The sequence below is a fragment of the Lynx canadensis genome, chromosome B1, assembly GCF_007474595.2.
Source record: "Lynx canadensis isolate LIC74 chromosome B1, mLynCan4.pri.v2, whole genome shotgun sequence".
Classification (NCBI taxonomy): domain Eukaryota; kingdom Metazoa; phylum Chordata; class Mammalia; order Carnivora; family Felidae; genus Lynx; species Lynx canadensis.
The window spans coordinates 199,267,895-199,288,998 of NC_044306.2; the positions used below are offsets into that span (position 1 = coordinate 199,267,895).

Consider the following 21,104-nt stretch of genomic DNA (forward strand, 5'->3'; position numbering starts at 1 on the left):
GTCTAGGCAACAAGCAAACTGATTACCATGACCTCTAAGATCCCGTATGACCTGCCCTTTCCTGCCCCTCCAACTCCAGGCTGCCCTTCCTTCCCTTCCTCATCCCATTCCACCCCCACTGGCCTCTTTTCAGTTCTATGGACTTTCTTCTGCCATGCCCTCCTGGCTTTTCCCTCTGCCTGGAATACTTTACCACCTTAAAAAAAAAAAAAGTTTTAGATTGGTGGAATGAATGCATTATGCTTAAAAAGAGTATATAAGATGCACACGTATGCATTGCACACACACACACACATACACACACAGAGTTTAGAGGATGATTATAAATCTAGCACCCAGCTAAGAATAAGATTAAGAATAGAAGATCCTGGGGCGCCTGGGTGGCGCAGTCGGTTAAGCGTCCGACTTCAGCCAGGTCACGATCTCGCGGTCCTTGAATTCGAGCCCCGCGTCAGGCTCTGGGCTGATGGCTCAGAGCCTGGAGCCTGTTTCCGATTCTGTGTCTCCCTCTCTCTCTGCCCCTCCCCTGTTCATGCTGTGTCTCTCTCTGTCCCAAAAATAAATAAACGTTGAAAAAAAAAAATTTAAGAATAGAAGATCCTGCCAGATGCCCCTCCCAGATCATCTCCCCCCCCCCCCCCCCCCCCCCCCAGGAGCGACCACTGACCGGACATTTGCAACAATTATTTCTTTGTTTTCCTTTGTATTTTATAATCTATATGTAATTCCCCCCAAAACGTTTATATTTTGTATATTTTTGGATAGAAACATGGTGTCATACTGTACGTACTGTTTTGTTTCTGGCTTATTTTGCTCAGTGTTGTATTTTGTGAGGTTTAACTGTATGTGTTTGCACGTCGCTGTAGTTGGTTCGTGTTTGTGGCCGTGGGGTCTCATATGATGATTCTTCCACGATTTGTTTATCCATTCTGCTGGTGGGCATCGGTTGTTTCCCGTTTGGGGCTATTATAAGCAATGCTGTGTGGACATTTGGGTAGATATGTCCTCGGGCAGGTGGGAAAGAGTTTTTTGGAGGAACTTTTTAGAAATGGATTTGCTGGGTTGTAGGTTAGGGGCATCTTCAACTTTGCTAGATGATGCCAAACTATTTTCCAAGATGGTAGTCTAATCTCAACACAGTGCATGAGAGCCTACTGCTGATCACTACTTGGTTTTACCAGACCTGGTAGAGTTGAGCTTCCTGGGGATTGTGTGAGCTTTGCCCAAGCCCTGGGCACTGCTCCATACTCTTGCATGACCCTCCCGACAGCCCTGAGACATCAGTGTCATCATTCCCATTTTGTAGATGAGGGAGCCAAGGTCCAGCTGGCTTAAATCATTAGTACTTTGTTGGCTTAAATCATTAGTACTTTGTTGTGCTGGGATTCACGCTGTGGTCTGTGTGTCGTGAACCTGTGTTTATTCTGCAGTGACGGATGCTTTCTCTGGTATCTGGTGTCAGTGGATAGCTATGAACATCTTGGGGATGGAACTCCTTGAGGAGCTTAGTGCCATGACCCCAGTCTTTGGTGCACATCAGAATCACCCCGTCACCATCTGAAACCCACCAAATCACAAAAGACAATGATGGGGATCTAGAGAATGCAAAATAGCGTCTTGTTGGGGTTTTAATTTGCATTTGCCTGTTGACTAATGACATTGAGCATCATGTCGTTAACTTACTGGTCATTTGAATCTTCTCTGAGTCAGTTCAAGTCTTTTGCTCAACTAATTGGGTTGTTTGTCATATTGACTTGTTAGAGTTCTCTGTGTGTTGTGGATATAAGTCCTTTATAGTTTATGTGTTGCAAATATGTTATCTCAGCCTGTGGCTTGCCTTTTCATTTTTTTTTCAAAGTATCCTTTGAAGAATAAAACACTTTAATTTAGACGAAACCCAAATGAGCATTTTGTTTTTCTTTTGTGGTGTTTTTTTTTTGCATCCTGTATCTTCGTCTACCTCAAAGGCAAAGATTTCCTCTTATCTCAGATATGTGTGTTGTTAACACACTTCCCAGTTGGTTCTGCTGTGCACCAAAGTGGGAGAAGCCCAGGTATAATCAGTTACCCTAGGTTTGGGGTCAGATTTGAGTTTGGCTTTCAGATTTGCCACTTACTGAGCAAGTCACTTTGTCACTCTGAGCTTCAGTGTCCCTATCTGCAAAACGAGGTTAAAAGTAGGGCCCCTCCACACAATTTGTTGGAAAGGTTCAATGAAATAAAGCTCAAACAGAACTTAGCAAAGTGCCTCGCGTGCACAAAATGCTCTGTAAAAGCTGTGTTCGTTTGTAACGAGCAGCAGAATGGAATAACACGTGTCGTTGTTTGTTTTCAGTACATCAAGTCCTTCTACAATGAATCGTGGGAAAGAAGGCACGGACATCCAATAGACCAAGACACTCTGACCCTGCTCTGGTCTGTGACGGTGTCCATATTCGCCATTGGTGGACTCGTGGGGACGTTACTGGTGAAGCTGATCGGAAAGGTTCTTGGGAGGTTAGTGGGACATCTCTGCTTGGGGATCCCCTCTGTAATGTTCACAATATGTATCAAAGTCAGGATCCCAGAAGGCAACACAACTCTGCTCAGACAGTCCAGCTGGAGAGATTTTAATGCCAGGAGAGGAAGGGGAGGAAATAGGGCACCTGAGGCCAAGGAGAAGCGAAGCCACGGACAATGGGCCGAGTTGTGGAGGGCTGTGTGGACTGGGCTGCATCCGACTGTATTGTCCAAACAGGGAGGGAGTAGGGGGGAAATACCCTGGCTTCTCTCTACTCACACCCTCCAACCCACTGTCAGTGCCTCTCATTGGTCAAACCCAAGCAGAAGCCAGAAACACCAGGAGCCTTTTGGGGGCAGTCCAGGAGGACCGGGTCCCAGGGCTCAGAGCAGGACAGCAAGGGAGGAAATGGATCTGGCCGCCGGAGCAAGTGGAGAAGAGCCTTAGAGTGCCTTAGAGACTCTTCCACGTATGTCCATATAGATCTGCTTTTCAAAACGTGGGAGCTCAGACAGTGTTTTCTTATGGGTCTGAATGATAACTTATTAAGCCAGTCTCCTATGGATAGACATTTAGGTTATTTCAAATCTTTCATATTACAAATACAGGATGGTAGGTGTCAAGCAGTTCATGTTGAGATTTCCCATCTGGGCCCTCTCGGGTCAGATCCACTTTACCTCCTGAGCTTCGTGCCTCGCTCATTTCTGTCCTGTGAAGAGTTCTCTGAGATCAGATTGATTTATCAAGAAACCTCCCCAAATGTTTTCTCTGTATCTTCGCTTGTAACTTCTCGGGAGATACGGAGGTGTTAGTGCAGAAGTAGAATCTGCAGCATTCATGTCTGAACTTGACTCATGAGTGTTCCACTTTCTAGTGCCTTTGGCCAAGTCGTTTGATGTATTTGAACCTCAATTTTCTCCTCTGTAAGATGCAGGAAATGGTACAGGGACTAGAGAAAACGAATGGGGGCAGAATAGCACATTAGCAGGAACTCAGTAAGTAGAAGCTATTATTATTTACCGTATTACTTACTTACCATCCTTCTCCTCATTATCCGGACACCCATATACTTACCCATACATAGTAAGTGCTCAACACATCTCCATGTTGCATTGACCTGAATTGGAAAGGACCCAGAAAATCTTTCCACTCCTCAGGGCTCTAGAAACCCTACTTAAAAAGGTGCCCCCCCCCCCTTCCTTTACACTTGGCCTCACATCCGCTCCAAGGAGTAAGTTAGAACTGATGCTATTTCGGAGCCGACTTTCACAAGGCTGGTGCAGGAAGCCATCCTGAAAACACGCATGTGGCGCTCAGGAAAGTCTGTGGTATCCGGTGAGGCAGGGGAGGTGCTGATACTTTCCTTGTGCCCAAGGCCACTTCCAGGTGGTAACGAATGGGAACTCCGTACTCCAGAGAAGTACGGCGACGGCAGAGGGGAGTGAGGGCTGCCATTTTCTGTGGTCCCCCAATGTTCCGGGCACTCCCACATGCACCCTCATTCCATTTCTCCACTCTCTGGGATCTTGGATGGGGGATGGATTGAGAGCTTACACAGAGCTCGAGCTCAGGTTGGAACCAGCTCCACCACGTCATGATCCTTCCATCATGCCGAGCAGATCTGAGTAGGGGCATGCTGGCAGTGGCTCTGTAAGTCCATGACTGTTTGACCACAGGTCAGTGACTGGCTGGCCCCCGGATTGGCATCAATGGCCAGGGTCCGTGAGGCACTGTTGCTAAGCCCCTGGGCCAAGCCAGTTTCTAACGCCAGTCCTCTTGTCTATTCTAGTTAGATGGAGTCAGCCCCGGCCCCAGGATTTGTGGCCTGTGACATATACCTGCCTTTTATCTGGCCATGGCACTGACACCCCAAGGCTGCCCCATAAGAAGGCTCTGAACCCAGGCAGACGGTACAGGGAAGTCCACACTGTAGCCGGGGTCAGGGTGCCGTGGCCCCACAAGTCCTGACTCCCCAACTTGCCAGTGTGTCACGTGGGACTTTGCCACCTCACCTCTCAGCCAACACCTCTCCCACACGTACAATGCAGGCAGTGGAAGTGGCTTTGCAGCTCTTGATGGCGTGGTGCAAAAAAAAAAAAAAAAAAAAGCAGAAGGAATGGAAAAGAGACACGTTTGACAGATACTCCTTTTCTAAGAGAAGGAAGGGTTTTAGGCCGGAGAGAGATTCCATCAAAAGGTGTTGGTCCGTGTACCCCAGGCAGCTGCCGGTTCCCTTTTTCATCATTGTGGGAAGAAAGGTTGAGCCGGGATGAAGCCTCAGCTTGAATGGGAACTCCGTAGGGAGGACAAGGAGCAAACACCGAGAATCTACCCCCGTTTCTTCACCTCCTGCTACGTACCCGTGCTCGACCTACCAACCTCGTTTACGTCCACAGCTCCGTATTGTTGTCCCTGGTCCACAAGCCATGAGTCCGAGGCCCTGAGAGGCCTCGTGGCTCGCCCGAGGTGACAAAGAATGAGGTTGATCTGAAACTCAGACCGGAGCCTGGGCTTTCTTTTCCCATCACATGGTGTCTGTTGAAACCTATTCTTGATGCTTCACTAATTGTCTCTGGGAGGCCGCTGGGGAGAAAGAAGAGGCTGGCTTAATGTGCAAGGCTGGGGTGGGGTCCGATGGGAGGGCTCACACACATGACTATGGGGGGAATTTGGCTGGAGTTGAGGGTCCTCAGAGTCAGGCGGGTCTGGTCACCAGCAGGTCCAGCAGGGGGCTGACCCTCGCTAGGCCATGACGAACTCGACTGTGGTTTGGGAGAGGGATGAGGACGGGGGAGCACGAGGGGCCAGGAGTGGTCTCTGGAGATGAGGCACCCCCATTATCTAGTCTCAGGGGAGTAGGTTCCTTGTCTCCTCGAGCCTCTGGCTTGGAGAATTCTGGTTGACTCCCTCCCCTCATTTGGGGTCATCCCTCCTCTTCTTACATGGCTCTAGTGACAGAACCCTCCTTCCCTCATGAGACAGGACGGTGACTCATGGATGCCAGCTAGAGGACCCGTGCATGGATGCCAGCTAGAGGTGCATGGATGCCAGCTAGAGGACCCGTGATGCTCCTGGCTCATGGGGCCACGTATGAGTTACTCAAATTCTCCAAGCTTTGCTTAGTTGGTGACAAGATGAAGATAAGGCAGTGGCCTGTTGGAGGGTTGTGAAAATGAAATGAGAGTGTTCCTCTCCGTGGTTGACACGGAGTCAGCACCCATCCTCCATTGGCCAGCGTCCCTGTTGTCCCTGCCCCCATCCTCATGAGCTCTTCTTCTTTTTTTTTTTTTTTTTAATTTTTTTTTTTTTTCAACGTTTATTTATTTTTGGGACAGAGAGAGACAGAGCACGAATGGGGGAGGGGCAGAGAGAGAGGGAGACACAGAACCGGAAACAGGCTCCAGGCTCTGGGCCATCAGCCCAGAGCCCGACGCGGGGCTCGAACTCACGGACCGCGAGATCGTGACCTGGCTGAAGTCGGACGCTTAACCGACTGCGCCACCCAGGCGCCCCGTCATGAGCTCTTCTTGAGACGTGTCACCCCATTACTCGACAGAACTGGCCGTGATTATGTTCTAGTTACACTGAAATTGGCCTCCTTACACATATCACTGGGTCTAGTTTTTCCCTCCAGAGCAGAGCAGAGCAAATATGCAAAAAACCATAGGGAAACTCACACGGGCTTTGAAATCGGATCCTTAGGCCTGTTCTTGAGCAAGCCATATAACCACATCCAGCCGTGCAGCAAATACTTTTGAACACCTGCTGGGTGCCAAGCACTGTTTTGGCACTTGGGCACCAGCAGCAAACGGCATGGCCCGAGCCTGCTGCCTGGCTGTGAACAACGCATCGTGCACGACATTGCGGCGGTTGGAAGCACGGTGGGGGGTGGACGGGTAGTGGAGGGACAAGAGGAGGCAGTTTGAAATCTGTGGAGCTCGGATAAGCACGCTCACCCGAGGGGGCAGCTCTGAGGGTTGCAGGAGAGCCTGTTTACAAAATGGGTCCCGTCACTCATGCCTGTGACGGGGACTCAAACCAAACTGGCTTAGGGCCAGAGGGAGCTAATTGGCTGACATAACTGGAATGTAACTCAGCCGAATCCACCTGTCTGTCTTCTCTGTCTCTCAGCTCTGCCTCACTCTGTGTTGGCTTCATGCGCAGGCTGCCTCTCCCTGTGTGGGGGCAAGATGCCCCCAGCAGCTCAGGGTGACCCTGTTCCCGCTTGGCATCCCCAGAACACACTTCTCCTTCCGGTAGTTCTAGCCAAGTCCCAGGCCTGAGTCTCATTTACTTGTGTGAGGTCGCATACCCTTGGGGCTTCTCCACCAGGGGCAATTTTGCCCCAGCAGGGGACGTTTAATGACCGTATCTGGAGGCGTTCCTGGTTGTCACTGCTAGGGGGTGCTGCTAGCCTCTAGTAGGGGCCAAAGAGGCTGTGAAACGTGCTACAATGCCCACGACAGCCCCCACCACAAAGAATTTTGTGGCCGCAAGTGTTAATAGAGCCCAATGTGCGAAATCCTGGTGGTTAGTGCACTTTAAAGGTACTGTATCACGTGCCCGTTCCTGGAGCCACAGTGGGGTGGGGATGGGACACAGAGTGCAGGCAGGAATGTGTCTTGGGGGAAATCGCACCAGAAGAAGGAGGATGGGTGTTTTTTTATTTTATTTTTTATTTGAGAGAGCACGTACGCGCCAATGGGAGAGGGACAGAGGGAGAAAGAGAATCTTAGGCTCTACGCTCAGTGCAGAGTCCAATGCAGGGCTCGATCCCACAACCCTGGGATCATGACCTGAGCTGAAATCAAGTCAGAGTCAGACGCTCAGCTGACTGAGCCACCCAGGTGCCACAGAAGCATGGGTATTGAACGAGTAGTACATCATGCCAGGCAAATAGCAGGTTCTCAAAAGTGCTAGTTTTCTTTTCTTTTTCTACTTCAATATTTTGAAATCTGTGTTTATTTTCTAAAAGTTGGAAGGAACGTAAGCTCTCTAGGTGCCTGCTGAAGGAGCCTGCAATGCATATGGCAAACCTTTACTAGGCTTGAACAATAGAAATCTCTCCTCTCACAACTGGGGAGGCCGGAAGTCCAAGATCAAGATGGCAGGGGATGGCAGGGGAGGGTTGCTCCTGAGTCCATTCTCCTTGGCTTATAGGTGGCTTTCTTCTCACTGTGTCCTCACACGGCCTTTGTCCTTATGGGAGAGCAGGCCTGGTGTCTTTTCTTCCTGTCTGTTCCCGTTGGATGAGGGCCCCACCCTTACAACCTCATTTAACCATAATCTCCTCTTTGAATGCCCTGTCTCCAAATATAGTCACCTTGGGGGTTAGGGCTTCAGCTGAGGAATTGGAACATAGTTCAGTGCATAGTAGAACGCTTACACTGGTCGCTGACCTCCTCCTCTTTCAGGCTGGAATTGCCTTAGGAAGGTGAGTTCCCCAGAAGCAGAGCCTATGAGGGAGCTTGGGATACATACGTTTTGTTGAGGGAAGGCTCTTCAGGAGTTCCCTTGACGGCGATGCAAGCAGAAGAGAGAAAAGGGGAAGAGAGCCAAGCCAGGCCGTGCTCTCAGGTCCACTCTGGTCTCGGCTGGCCCGCAGGGATCTGGGGCATGAATCCTACCCCGGAGGGATCCCATCTGGGCAGGGGGGCCGCATTCTCTTCCCACCACTCTCCAGCCATTGGCTACAGGCTGCTCTGGGGGAGGGGGTTATCTTCTTGGGTGGCCCTTCTGGAGAAGAGGAGCCTTGCTTGAGCAGCCACGTGTACAAAGTGGGTGATGGAGGAGAGAGCTGAGGGACAGAGGGGTACCTGCCGGGACTCCTGATCCCCCACCCCCATTCTGCCAGCCTGGGAGCCTTGCCTAGCACCGTGAGGGTGCCAAGGATTCTGGGAGAAGGAAGCCGTCTTGGGGTTCATGCCAGAAGGTAGGAAGAGAGACTGGGCGTGGTGGATGTAGACTTCAGGAAGGCAGAGTTCCAACGTCTCAGAGAGTCTGCCAACCCCAAACACGCAGCAGCTTTGGTACAAGCTGTTTCTGCACGATCTGTTTGTTGTGTTACAGATGCATGAGCTGGAAATTATGGTTGAAAGTCAACAAGTTGTCACTCCTGCCCCACACTGCCCACCACACATCTATTAGAACCAAATAGATGTGGGCCTCCCCTGGGCCCACGTCAGACCTTCTGTTTCCCTCTGTTACATCACTTAGCATTTTGTGCTGTAACCACTTACTGACATTTCTGTCTCTTCCCTGAGGGGAGTTCCTTGCGGGGAAGCTCCTTGAAGCTCCTTGATGCAAGAACCACACGTACATGTGAGCGCCAGCACCTGGCACAGAAGCTTGTGCACACTAGGCAAGCAAGCTTGTTGGACAGATGGAAGGATCGATGGAGGAATGCCTGATGCTTGAAGGTTTTTCTACCGTAACTTCCCAAAGTGGCCGTTTTTCTGCCGCTTGCGTACTTCCATTCACTCGTGCGTTTATTTTCCCAACAAATATTTCTGGAGCACCTGCTGTGTGCCAGGCACTTACGGGTGAGCAAAGTGGACAGAGACAGCTCTCTGGCAGAGGGAACAGCAGCTGTAAAGGCCCTGAGGGACGACTGGGCTTGGCTTCTTGGAAGATAAGACAGGATGTCAGCGTGGCCGGGGCCACGTCAGTGAGTAGAAAATGAAGCTAGAAAGAGGTCACTGAGCTTGGATCCAGAGGGCCTTGTGGGGCAGGGTTGGGACTTGGGCTTTTCTCTAAGGTGGGAAGTTACTGGTGTGTTGTAAGAACTGGCCCGATTTGCAGCCTGAAAGGCCTTCTGTTATCAGTGGATCTGGGGACGTTACAGCATCTTGCGCTGATAGGGTGAGGTGATCTGGTTTGCACCAGGTTTGTGACAAGACACGGTGAGAGGTAGTGGCAGTTTTAGGAGTTTTGGACATATTTTAGAAGTAGAAAAAACAGGCCTTAGAGATGTATCGTAATGTGGGTGGGTGAGGGACAGAAATAAAAAATAATGCTAACGTTTTCTGGTGAGGGACAGAAATAAAAACTAATGCAACGGCAAGGACTGTGGTGTGGTGTTGTTGTGGGTTTTTTGTTTTTGTTTACATTGTTTTTTCTGAGGTAGGAAGTCTTTGGGAAGAATAGGGTGGGTTTTTTTTTTTTTTTAATGTTTATTTCCTTTGGGGGGTGGGCAGAGAGAGAGAGGGAGACACAGAATCTGAAGCAGGCTCCAGGCTCTGAGCTGTCAGCACAGAGCCTGAAGCGGGGCTTGAACTCACGAATGGTGAGATCATGACGTGAGCCAAAGTCGGACGCTTAACTGACTGAGCCACCCAGGCGCCCCAGGAAGAGGATTTGGGGAGGAAGGAGGCCAATGTTACGAATCCGGTTTGGGGTATGTTAACCTTGAATTGTCTGTAAGACTCCCTCGTGAAGAGGTGAAGCAGGCAGTTGGATATATGGGTCTAGCACTCGGAGGAGAGCTCAGAGCTTGGATGTAAGTCTAGATGTCATCAGTACATAGGTGAAACTTGAAGCCAGGACACAAGACGAGATCACCTGGGAAGTGCATAGAGGCCAAAGAAATAGGCTCAAGGGCTGAGGCCGGGAGCCCCCCAGTCTTGAGAGGGTTGGGAAGATGGTAAGGATCAGCCAGCGAGGTAGGAGCAGACCCACCACTCAGAGCTGGAAAGCAATGAAGGAGGGAAGTGGTGATCACCTGTGTCCAAACGGAGACAAGGCCCGAGAGTTGGTGGATTTAGCAATGTGGAGATCTCTGGTTGCCTGACAGGAGCTGTTTCAAGGGCACAGTGGGGGAGACAGCTACTGGAAGGGGCTTAAGAGAGAAGAATAACTCGAGACAATGAGTGTAGATGGGTGTACCTGGGTGTAGTTTTCCTTTTAACAGCATGGTAATGAGATGTTCCAGCAGAGAGGGGAAAACTGGTGGGCAGGGGCCAGAGATGAAACTTGCTGAAGCCACATTCTTGTGCAGGTAGGAGCGGGGTGGGGAACTGGTCGGTGATTGGCGGGATTGGCCTCAGGTGGGAGCACGACAGTATGAACTCAGGAAAATGAGGGAAGACAGTGTGTGGGCACAGAAGCAGGGAGGTCGATGCATGTGGAGGGAACACGTGAATTCCTCTCCAGATTGCTTCTGCTTTCTCAGTGGAGTAGAAAGCAAGGTCATCAGCTGAGAAAGAGGATAAGGGGATTTGAAAACAGAGAAGTCATATGAAATAGTCCTCGAGGAGAGCAGGACATTGAACAAACCAGGGAACTATAGAATGGTTGCCTGGAGGCCCCAAAGCCCACTTGAGATTGGTGGTCATGAATTTCAAGTGACACCAGTCATGTAGTTTGGGTTTTTCTCCAGCCAAGCTGAGCTCTGTGGTGCATGTGTGAGGCAGGTCAGGATCTAACCAGGGTTGGGGTTTGCCAGGCACATATGACGAAGGCAGGTGGGTCAGTGGGTCAAGGAGTTGAGGATGTGATGGCTATTTAAAATGATGGACCATGGAATTCAGGCTGAGTAAGCAGGAATGGACAGACATGAGGAAGGTGATGATTGGTGGAAACAAGGTACGATCTCGGTTTATAGGCCAAACTAGACTTAAAGAATTGTTGGAAGGGTAGGTGATGGAAGCCATATCTCCAGAGGTTCCCCAGTTCACTAATCCCTTACAGAAGTACTTTCTAAATTCCCTGTATCTTCCACCACTTGGTCGTGTGGGACTGAGTTAAAGCATGACACAGCGGAAGCTCTCACATTTCTCCTGAGCCTTCTCGTGTCTAGGCTCAGGATGCTGAGTCCCTTTGACCATTTCTCCAGTGATGTGCTCTCCACTCTCCTCATCACCTTATCACTCTTCCTCATGTTTGGCCCCTTTTGCCAAGAGCTGATAATCTTCTGGGTTGCCCACGAACATTCTGCAATATGGGAAAGCTCAGAACAATGAGTGTGCTGTCCCAGGTGGGGTTCTCAGGGGTCACTGGAGTTCTGTGCTCAGAAATGGCGTGTCCCTGGTCTCCCTTGTTTTTGTTGCCATGTTCATCCCCGGGGAAAAAATGGAAACACAGTCGTTAAAATCCACGTCTCTGAACCCCAGTGAGTCAGCTTTGCAAATTATTTGCGAGTAAGGTTTCCGTCCTCACCGGGACACTGTCAGGCTGGGGGTTATTTTGGGAAGGAATACATTAATATGATGTACTTGCTTAGAGGGTGTGCAGCCCTGTTTGCAAATATTCCAAGTCAGACCTGAATGGGATTTTAACATTCTCTGCATGGCACAAAATACACCATCGCATCCAGTGCAGGACCTCAGGCCAAAGCACTTAGGGGCACCCTTAACTCTTCTTTCTCTGTACCTCTGTCCAATCCAAATGCAAAGCCCATCAACTGTCTTCAAAACACACGGGGCTCTGACCACATCTCGCCACCTCCACTGCTCCCGTCCTGGCGCGAATTACTATTGGCACTTGCCTGGTCCGCTGCAGGAGCTTCCCAGCCAGTCTCCCTGTTTCTGCACTTATTTCTTCAGCCCACGGTCAACACAGAAGTCTGCGCGATCTTGTTAATATGTTACTCAGGTCATGGCACCCCTCTCCTTAGAATCGTCCCGTGGCTGCCCATCTCTCTCCAGGGGGGAGCCCAACTTGCCATGGTGGCTCCTACAAGACCCTTACTAGCTCCCCCTCCAGTCTCTCTGCCCTCACTTCTATTTGCTTTCCTGTCCTCCTCTGCTTCCAGCTGTTCTGGCCTCACTGGTGTACCTGAAAATGACCCATGTCTGACTGTTAGTACCTCCCTGCCAAGATTGCTGCTCTCTGATATCCATATGGCTGGTCTGCATTCCTTCTTCAAGTCTGTGCTTAGATATCACCTTCCCAGATGTCTCCCTGAGTAAAACTCCTCCCCTCTCCTGTATTAGTTTTCTCTACAGTCTTTGTCTTTTACTTGTTTATTGAGAACATGAAGAGTAGGGACTGGGTCATGGTGGCAGCTATATGCCAGAACTTAGAATGGTGTTCAGCACTCAGTCCACACTTAGACGTTGTGTTGAGTGCATGAATGTCAGTTGAACGAGTGAACATCTGTTGAAAGAATGAATGACTGTGAGTAAATATAGCAGCCGCCATTGTGGGGAGCTTAGTATCAGGGTGACTGGAATGCTAAACCTCCCATTTCATAGTATGTGAACTTGACCAAGTACTCAAGTTCTAGATCTATTTCCTCACGTGGGACATGGGGTAGCAAGATTACCTAATGCATAGGGTGTCCAGTGAGTATAAAGTACTTAAAATAGTGCCTGAGACATAGTAAGTACCCAATGAATGTTAGCTGTCACCATGGATTGGTTTTCAGTTTACTGAGGCTCCAAATAAGTTCTAGGTGCCATCCTAAGCACTTTGTGTAAATCATCTGATTCTTACAGGAGACTTAGAAGGTAGACATTATTACATCCATTTCACAGGGGTGGAAACCAAGGCTCAGGGAGGGTAGGAAACCCGCCCACAGTTGTTCAGTTAGCATGTGGCTGAACTGTCCAAGCAGGAATAGTATTGGAGGTGGATTCAGGAGAGCAGCGTGTGTCCTGCCCACAGACCTAGAAGCTAAAGTAAGACTCAGAACAGGCCAGAGCTGGGCCACATGGAGGAAACCCGGCTCAACATCTAGAATTTACTCCTTCATTTATGCAACAAATTTGAATGGGGCACCTGCCTGTACCAGCAACTGGCTTAGTGCCTGGGGCTACAGTGACAAGATAAAAATCTCTGCACGCATGGAGCTTATAAACATAAACACAAATAAATATGTAAGCTAAACTCCTGTGTTGTGGGGGCTGCAAAGAAAATAGAAAGGGTGATAAGATTGTGGGGGATGGGCTCTGCAGCTGGGGGAGTAGTCACATCAGATAGTGTCAGAGGTGGCATTTCAGTCACTTCAGTGAGATAAGACGAATGGATCGAGGGGCACCCATGACACGGGTCGTGAGTCAGGAAGCTGCCCAGCACACCCAAGAGATGGCAGGAAGCCTCGTGAGCACAAAGGCACGAGTATCGGACGGTGTGGCCAAGGCCATGTCATGCAAGGTTGTTTAGGCCCTGGTGAGCGGTTTGTCCCAAGCGCAGTGGGAAGGTTTTAGGTAAGGGGAAGTGTGTCAGTGTTTGCTTTGCAAGGATCACTCTGGCTGTTCTGTGGACCCTGAATCCTACAGGAGGGCAAGAGTGGAAACGGGAGCCACCTAAGCCATCCTGCGTCCGTCTGAGTGTGAGATGGTGGTGGCCTGCCCCTCTGCCGGACTGTGGACCAGAAACGGAAGAAGCGCTCTGCTCAGGGATATACTCTGGAAGCAGCGTAGGCGGCACTCAGTGATGCAGGCAGGAAGGAAAATAAGAGATGTAATTATTATTCCCCTATTTTTGGTCTAAGCCCCTAGGAAGGTGGAGGTTTTATTTACTCAGATGGGGAAGACTGTGGAAAGAGGGGTTTGGATGCCTTTGTGGGGGGCAGTTAGCAGTGGGGATGCATGAGTTCTATTTTTTTTAATGTTTATTTGTTTTGGGGAGAGAGACAGAATGCAAGTGGGGGAGGGGCAGAGAGAGAGGGAGACACAGAATCTGAAGCAGCCTCCAGGCTCTGGGCTGTCCGCACAGAGCCCGACCCGGGGCTTGAACCTACGAACTGTGAGATCATGACCTGAGCCAAAGTCAGACGCTGAACTGACTGAGCCACCCAGGCACCCCAAGAGTATGTTATGTTATGTTATGTTATGTTATGTTATGTTATGTTAAAGTTTATGTATTTATTTTGAGAGAGAATGTGCACGCATGCACCAGGGAGTGAGGAAGGGCAGAGAGAGAGAGACAGGGATGAGAGAATCCCAAGCAGATTCCACACAGCGCAGAGCCTGATGTGGGGCTGGAATTCACAACCCTGAGATCATGACCTGAGCCGAAATCAAGAGTCAGCTGCTCAACCGACTAAGCCACGCAGGCGCCCCAAGAGTTCTATTTTAAAGATACATGGCTTCAGATGCCTGCTGGACATGCAAGTGGAAATGTCTAGGAGGCAGTGTGGTATGTAAGTCTGGATTGAGATGAGTCCAGGCCAGAGATACAGTTGGGATTGTCATCAACTAAGGTCACAGCTGGGTGACATCACCCAAGGAGGGAGTGGAGAGAGAGGACAGACCAGGCTTGACACTGAGAAGGGGAGGCTGGTAGGCAGAAAACAGGAGAGGGCGTGATCCCTGATGTCCCGGAGAAGACTGTGTTTCCAGAAGGAGCCCGTGGCTGTCCGTATCGCATGCTGCTGGGAGGCTGTACCGGGGGGTGGGGTGGGGTGGGGGTGGGGGTGCAGAACTGTCAGTGGTGTTTGTTGAGGCGCGTGATCCTGATCGTCTTCACAAAGGCAGTCTCCCCGGAGCGGTGGCAATGATCCAATCAGAGAGGGACAAGGACAGAAGGGAAGGCAAACAGACGGTAGTCTTCAGGGAGTTTCACTCTAAAGGGGAAGCGGAGATAAGGGGCAGTGGCTGCAGAGGGCTGAGGGTCAAGGGAGACCATAGTCTGCTGTGTTCGCTCGGAAATGATGGAGTAGTTAAGGGATGGATTCTTCTAGGTGGCGGACAGCCAGGGTGCAGGAGACTGATGCCTCTCACCCCCCAGGGTGGCTTTAGCCAAATGCAGGTGGGCTGGTGAACTTGGTGCGGTGGGGGGGTGGGGGTGGAGCAGGGTGGGGAGTGAGGTGGTCCCCACCTGTGACACCTCCACCTCTTCCTCTGTGAATTGCCCAGCTCACGAATGCTGCCAGCTACAGGTGTGAAAGATGAAGTGAGTGACACGAGATGATTTATGTAAAAGCCATGCTCCTTCTAGATTCTTCTAAAGGTCTCTTGTGGAGTCTGTGTCGAGGATTGGGATTCTCTAGGGGTGGGCCCAAGAGTCTCTCTTCTCATGTGATGTCGTTGAATCTGATGAGCAGCTATAGCCTTGAGAACCACTGAGTAATGCCAGTATTAGTGCCATGAATATCATTACCATCACTCTAGCATCAAGGGCCCAGTTTAACTGGAGTAGGAGCCCAGGGGTCGGGTCTGCTTCCTGGTCAAGCCCTTTATTTCTCCCTGTCTATGGGTCATGGAACATGCTGTCTTGTCCAACATCCAAGAACCCCCTGAGTCTGGCCAGCCTTAGCAATCCTGTCCTGCTTCCCCTCTCTCGACAACCTCTTCACATCCTTGACTTACACTGGACTCTACACCCACAAGATTTGGGCCGTGAGGTCTCAAGGAGTAGAACTGGGGTCAGAGATAGACCTACAGGGAGAATGTTTTGGCTTGTTGGGAGAAATCACTTTTCACACACAAGCCACTACCACACCTGGGATGCAAGGCAGAGACAGCATTGCCAGGGCCCCCAAGCCAGGCCCGCTCTGCGGAAAGGGGCAGGTTGCTGGCACCACAGGGAGAAGGCTGGGGCCAAGGAGCAGACGCACCTGCCAAAGTGGGAGTGGGACCATAGGGAGATGCCCAGCCTCTCCTCTTCCCCACAGAAGACCACATCAGACCCCTCATTGGCCAGTCCTGCCAGGGAGCTGGGAAGGAAGGGAGCCTGGGAAATGTAGTTCTAGTTCCCTTTGCCACAACAGAACAGAGAAAGGGTCCCGGGGTAGCCAGGCAAATGACACACAGTTCCCACTTACTCTGAGACCCGATATCTTTACTTCTAATTGATTTCTGTGTGACAGTTTACTCTTCTGTGTCCCTAACTAGGTTTTAAAGCCCCTAAGGGTGAGGATGGGGATTGACTTACTCCCTGTGGTAAACCCTGTGTCTTACGCTCACTACGTGTTTGCTGAGCAGACACGCCAGGAAAGCCCTCGCCCCCGTGAGGGCACAGGTCTTTTCACCACTGCCCTGCTTCCTTCCTAAGACTGACCTGTCAGACCCTCAGAGGACTGAGGGAAGGGCTGTGAGCACTGCGCACACACGGGCCACCAGAGTATTCTCATTGTGCTCTGAAGCCTCGCTAATAACAAAATTAGTGCCCTTGGGTTCGTCTTCTTGAATCCTGAGACTGCGACCTTCTGTATCACAATAAGGGAGGTCGGGGCGCCTGAGTGGCTCAGACGGTTAAGCGTCTGACTTCAGCTCAGGTCATGATCTCGCGGTTTGTTGGCTCGAGCCCCATGTCGGGTTCTATGCTGACATCGCAGAGGCTGGAGCCTGCTTCAGATTCTGTGTCTCCATCTCTCTGCCCCTTCCCTACTTGTGCTCTCTCTTTCTCTCTCAAAAGTAAATAAACCTTAAAAAAAAAAAGAATGAGGGAGGTCAGCCTAGATTGGAATTTCTGTTTTAAGTCTTGGCTAAATCATAATTTTCCCCTCATGGCATCCACTTAAATTAACTTTTTGACAGTGAGATTGTATTTATGTTTTGAATAAATAATACATTCATATGGCATAACTTTTAAAAGGACCAAATGAATGTAAAATAGAAGGCTTCCATTGTATTTCTCTCCCCCAGCCAATCAGAACCCCTTCCTGGGGGCAGCCTGTGATACCAGTTTTTTGTGTATCTTTTCCAAGGTTTGTGTCTGTTTTTGCATGCATGTGCATGTGCGTGCGTGCACACACACACACACACACACATTCCTTTATCACACAAATTGTTGCATATTCTATGCAAAGTTCTGTACCTTGTTCTTTACACTTGACAATATATCTTGGAGATCTTCCTGTATCAGAATATAGAAAGCTACTTCTGTTTTAATGTCTACGTAATGTACCATTACATAGATGTATCATAATTTGTTTAAATAAATAATTTGTTAAACAAATTATGTATCATAATTTGTTCACATTATAGAAGATGTTGAACCAGTCTTCGTGCCATCATGAAAGTGTGATTAGCTTTGGGATTCTCCAAGAAGATGTAGGCAGGAGGAAAAAGTTTAATGGAAAGTTTGAGATAAATAAGAAATAGTGGAAAGAGCCCCAGCCTGGAGTTTAAGGCCTCTAACTCACAAAAGTAATAACAAAGTCCCCTTTCAAGTCTCTAGCTTCTTCCAGTTTACAAAACAATTTAATATTTGTTAACTCATTGATTTGTTAGGGAAAAAATATCCTGTGCGAAGCTATGATGTTTTTTTCCAGCTCTTAACTCACTAGTTGTATGGCCTAAATTTCTAACTTGTCTATATCCTGGTTAACTTATCTATAGAATAAGGATAATGAAGTATCTACCTCATAGGGTCATTTTGAGCAGGACGTGAGCTACTCCTGTAAAGTGCTTAGAACAGGGTTTATCATAGAGCAAGAATTTAGTAAGTGTGAGCTATTATCATTCTGTAAATGAGTAAAGGAAAACACAGAGCAATAAATAAAGTAGAGTCACCTAGCTCATAAAAGATACAACTGGTGCAGGGACCCAGGTCTCCAGGCCCCAAACAAGTCGTGATTCTCAACCATGAGGTCTTAGAGACATGTTACCAGAACAGTGACAGCAGTCCTGGCACAGAGCAGCTATAGGAATAATTGCCATAGGAATTTGACTGACCTTGTTCAAGAGAAATTAGTTCAACCTCACACTTAGGGCTGTAATTTATCAAATCGAAGATGTCATCGTGTATAAGAAGCATTGTTACACGAAATGCAGAGAAGGAAGGATGGAAGGAAGGAAAGAAGGAAGGAAGAGAGAGGGATAGGAAGAAAGAAAGGAAGGAAAGGGAGGGAGGAAGGAAGGAAAGGAAGGAAGGAAGGAAAGGAAGGAAGGAAGGAAGGAAGGAAGGAAGGAAGGAAGGAAGGAAGGAAGGAAGGAAGGAAGGAAGGAGGAGAAGGAGAAAGGCTGCTAATTAAAGCTATAGGACACTGTGCTGGTTTTCAGACTGTGGTCTCTCAGCTCCAGACTTACCCTCGATGCTCTGCCCTGTGATGCAGGGGCTGGGACCTGCATGTCTCATCTGCCCTTTGATAAGAGGCACACAAGAGCCACACTAGAGGAGGAGGGGCAAGGGGCTTGGTGCTGTTTGGCTGAATTTCCTGCTAGTCCCAGCAGTGAGTCTAGTTCCCAGCCTTTGTCTACACCTCAGAACACTGTGCCCCTCAGAAGAACAGCCCCAGCGGGCCAGTGCCCACCCTTGAAGATAAGCAGGTCTTGAGGGCCCTTCTTCCAAGCCCCCAAAGTGGCAGCACCACATGGGCAGCACCCCGTCTTCAGAGATCCCCCTTTTGACATCTGAGTTCCCCAATACCTGCTTAACCAACTCCCTATGTTAAATTCTCTCTGATAAAATCACTAGAGTGGTTTCCATTTTCATGCTTGAACTCTGACTCAAGGATTATAAGGCACATCTTGACTTTAGAAATGTTAAGTGAAGGTCTTAGAGTTGATAAAGTACAGTATTGCATCAGGGAATTCGTGAAATGTGACACTGCCTTTGAAGGTGACCTAATTAGCCTTAGTGGTGAACCCAGGAGGGGGAAGTGCCTTGCTCAGGGTCATACAACAAAGGTGGCAGTAGGGATCAGTGGGATTCTGGGCCCTGTTCCTGACCCTTAGGTCAATGTTCTTTCCACTGTGCCTGAATCTCACTCTGCTGACCCTTCTGAAGGGCGTGACCCCTGCTCCTGGGATGGATAGGTCAACATCCTCACGGTGGGCCTCCTCATCAAACCACTCCTTTTTTTCCAGGAAGCACACTCTGCTGGTCAACAATGGGTTTGCGATATCTGCTGCACTGCTCATGGCCTGTTCTCTCCAGGCAGGAGCCTTTGAAATGCTCATCGTGGGACGCTTCATCATGGGCGTGGATGGAGGTAAGCCTTAACCATTATTGCAAGAGGCAGCAATGCGTGCCTCCGGGGTGCTTCGAAATGTGAGTGGTGTTTGGAGCTGTCACAGGACTGGGGTCCTACTAGTGTTGAGTTGCCAGGGACCAAAGATGCAGAAAGTCTGCATGAAGGGGACAGTCCCATGAGATGAACCACTCATGAGGCTCTAGCAGGCTAATTGAGAAACACTGCCTGGTAGAAACCCAAGTCAACTCCAAAGACCTGGATGGTTTTCAGTACGTCATGCCTTTTGCTTTGTCATCTTAACTGTAAAATTCATATTCTGAGATTGTCTGTGGTTTCCAGGGGAGTTTTAATGAGGGTTGTATTTCCTGTCCGGACTCTGACTTATTCATTCCTTCATGTATTCACTGAGTATTTGTGGAGCCCCTGCTGTGCCTGGCATTCTTCTCCATGCCGGGGGCACAGTGGTGAGTGAAATGCCCCAGTCCCTACCCGTGCAGCTTACATTCTAGTGGGTGGACAGACACATAATTAGATACATAAGGTAGGTAGTGGCAAGCCCTAGGAGAGAAATGAAGCAGGGCAGGAGGAGAGTGGGGACTATTTTAGGTAGGGCGGTCAGGGAGGACTGCTCAGAGGAGGAAACACATGAGCAAAGACCAGCATGAACCAAGAGTGAGGACCAAGTAAATGTCGGGGGAATGGGGTTCGTGGCCAAGAGAACAGTGCACTGGCCCTGTGGTGAAGTCGTGCTTGGAGAGTGAGGAGGCCAGCACAGCTGGAGCTTGGTGAGTGGGAGGAGAGTTGTAGATGAGGTTGAAGAGGGGCCGCTCAGATCACGTAGGGCATTGTAGGATTTGTGCCGAGGGTGATGTGACATGAGCTGGTTGTTTTTTCCGTAAGATTCCTCCTGCTTCTGTATAGAGAAGAGTGGAATCGGGGAGCCAGTTGTCCAAGGGGAATAGCTGTGTTGGGGTGAGATGGCGGCCGCGAGGCTGCGAGGTGCAGCCGGCTGCTGGCTGTGGGCTGTGAGAACAGGGGCCTCCAAATATATTATATTAGTAAAACCAGCTGACCGGCCAACCGACCAACCAACCTTGCTTTCTTTCTAAATACTGTGAGTGTGGAAGGTAATACTTTCAGGCATTTGTGGGAAGCTTGCAAGCTTTTGGATTAGAAATCTCTGCCTTTGCTCTGAGGTCTGCTGCTTACCGATCACTGACTTCTGACAAAGTGCTTAATGGCCTTGGTTTCCCCATTTGTAAAATGGAAATAACACCTGCTTTGAAGGGCTGTCACAAGACTGACAGGACGCCATATACACATATAAAATCTGCCAAACTTGTGAGCTCATTAAAGGCTCATTCCCTTCCTTGCTGATTCTTGCAGGCTGCAGGCCCCAGGCTTTGGGAGTGAGCTGAACAACAAACGTGCCTCAGGCAGAGGTGAGCAGGAGAGTGAGGGCCTGAGGAAGGTCAGGGGGCGAGACTTCCCACCCCTCCCCTGCGCTGCTGGTGGGAAATACTCAGGATCAGTTAATAACCCAGACTCAGGGTGAAATTACTCCTCTGTCTTGGTAATTCAGGTAGAAAGAGATGGCTCTAGAAAATGTTCATTGGTAAGAATAATGCCTGGCTTTATGTGGTGTCTCACAGTTAACCAGTGATGGTTAACTGGGTTGTGCTCTGATCTAATGCTGAAGGACTGTTACGTTGTTGTCATTTTACCTGGAGGACACTGAGGCTCAGACACATGTGATTGTAGCATGGTTAAGGCTGAGGGCTATGGCTATGGGTTCTCCCA

The 21,104-nt window shown here is 49.5% G+C and overlaps 1 protein-coding gene across 3 annotated transcripts in view; it reads left to right on the plus strand.

Moving 5' to 3' along the window:
• Nucleotides 1-21,104, plus strand: part of SLC2A9 (solute carrier family 2 member 9) — a 256,488-nt gene that overhangs the window by 65,708 nt on the left and 169,676 nt on the right. For all 3 annotated transcript variants that reach the window (XM_030314204.1, XM_030314205.1, XM_030314203.1), the window contains 2 exons: nucleotides 2,336-2,496; nucleotides 19,198-19,322. In XM_030314204.1, the coding sequence (XP_030170064.1) occupies nucleotides 2,336-2,496; nucleotides 19,198-19,322 (286 nt within the window). The remainder of the gene's footprint in view (nucleotides 1-2,335; nucleotides 2,497-19,197; nucleotides 19,323-21,104) is intronic.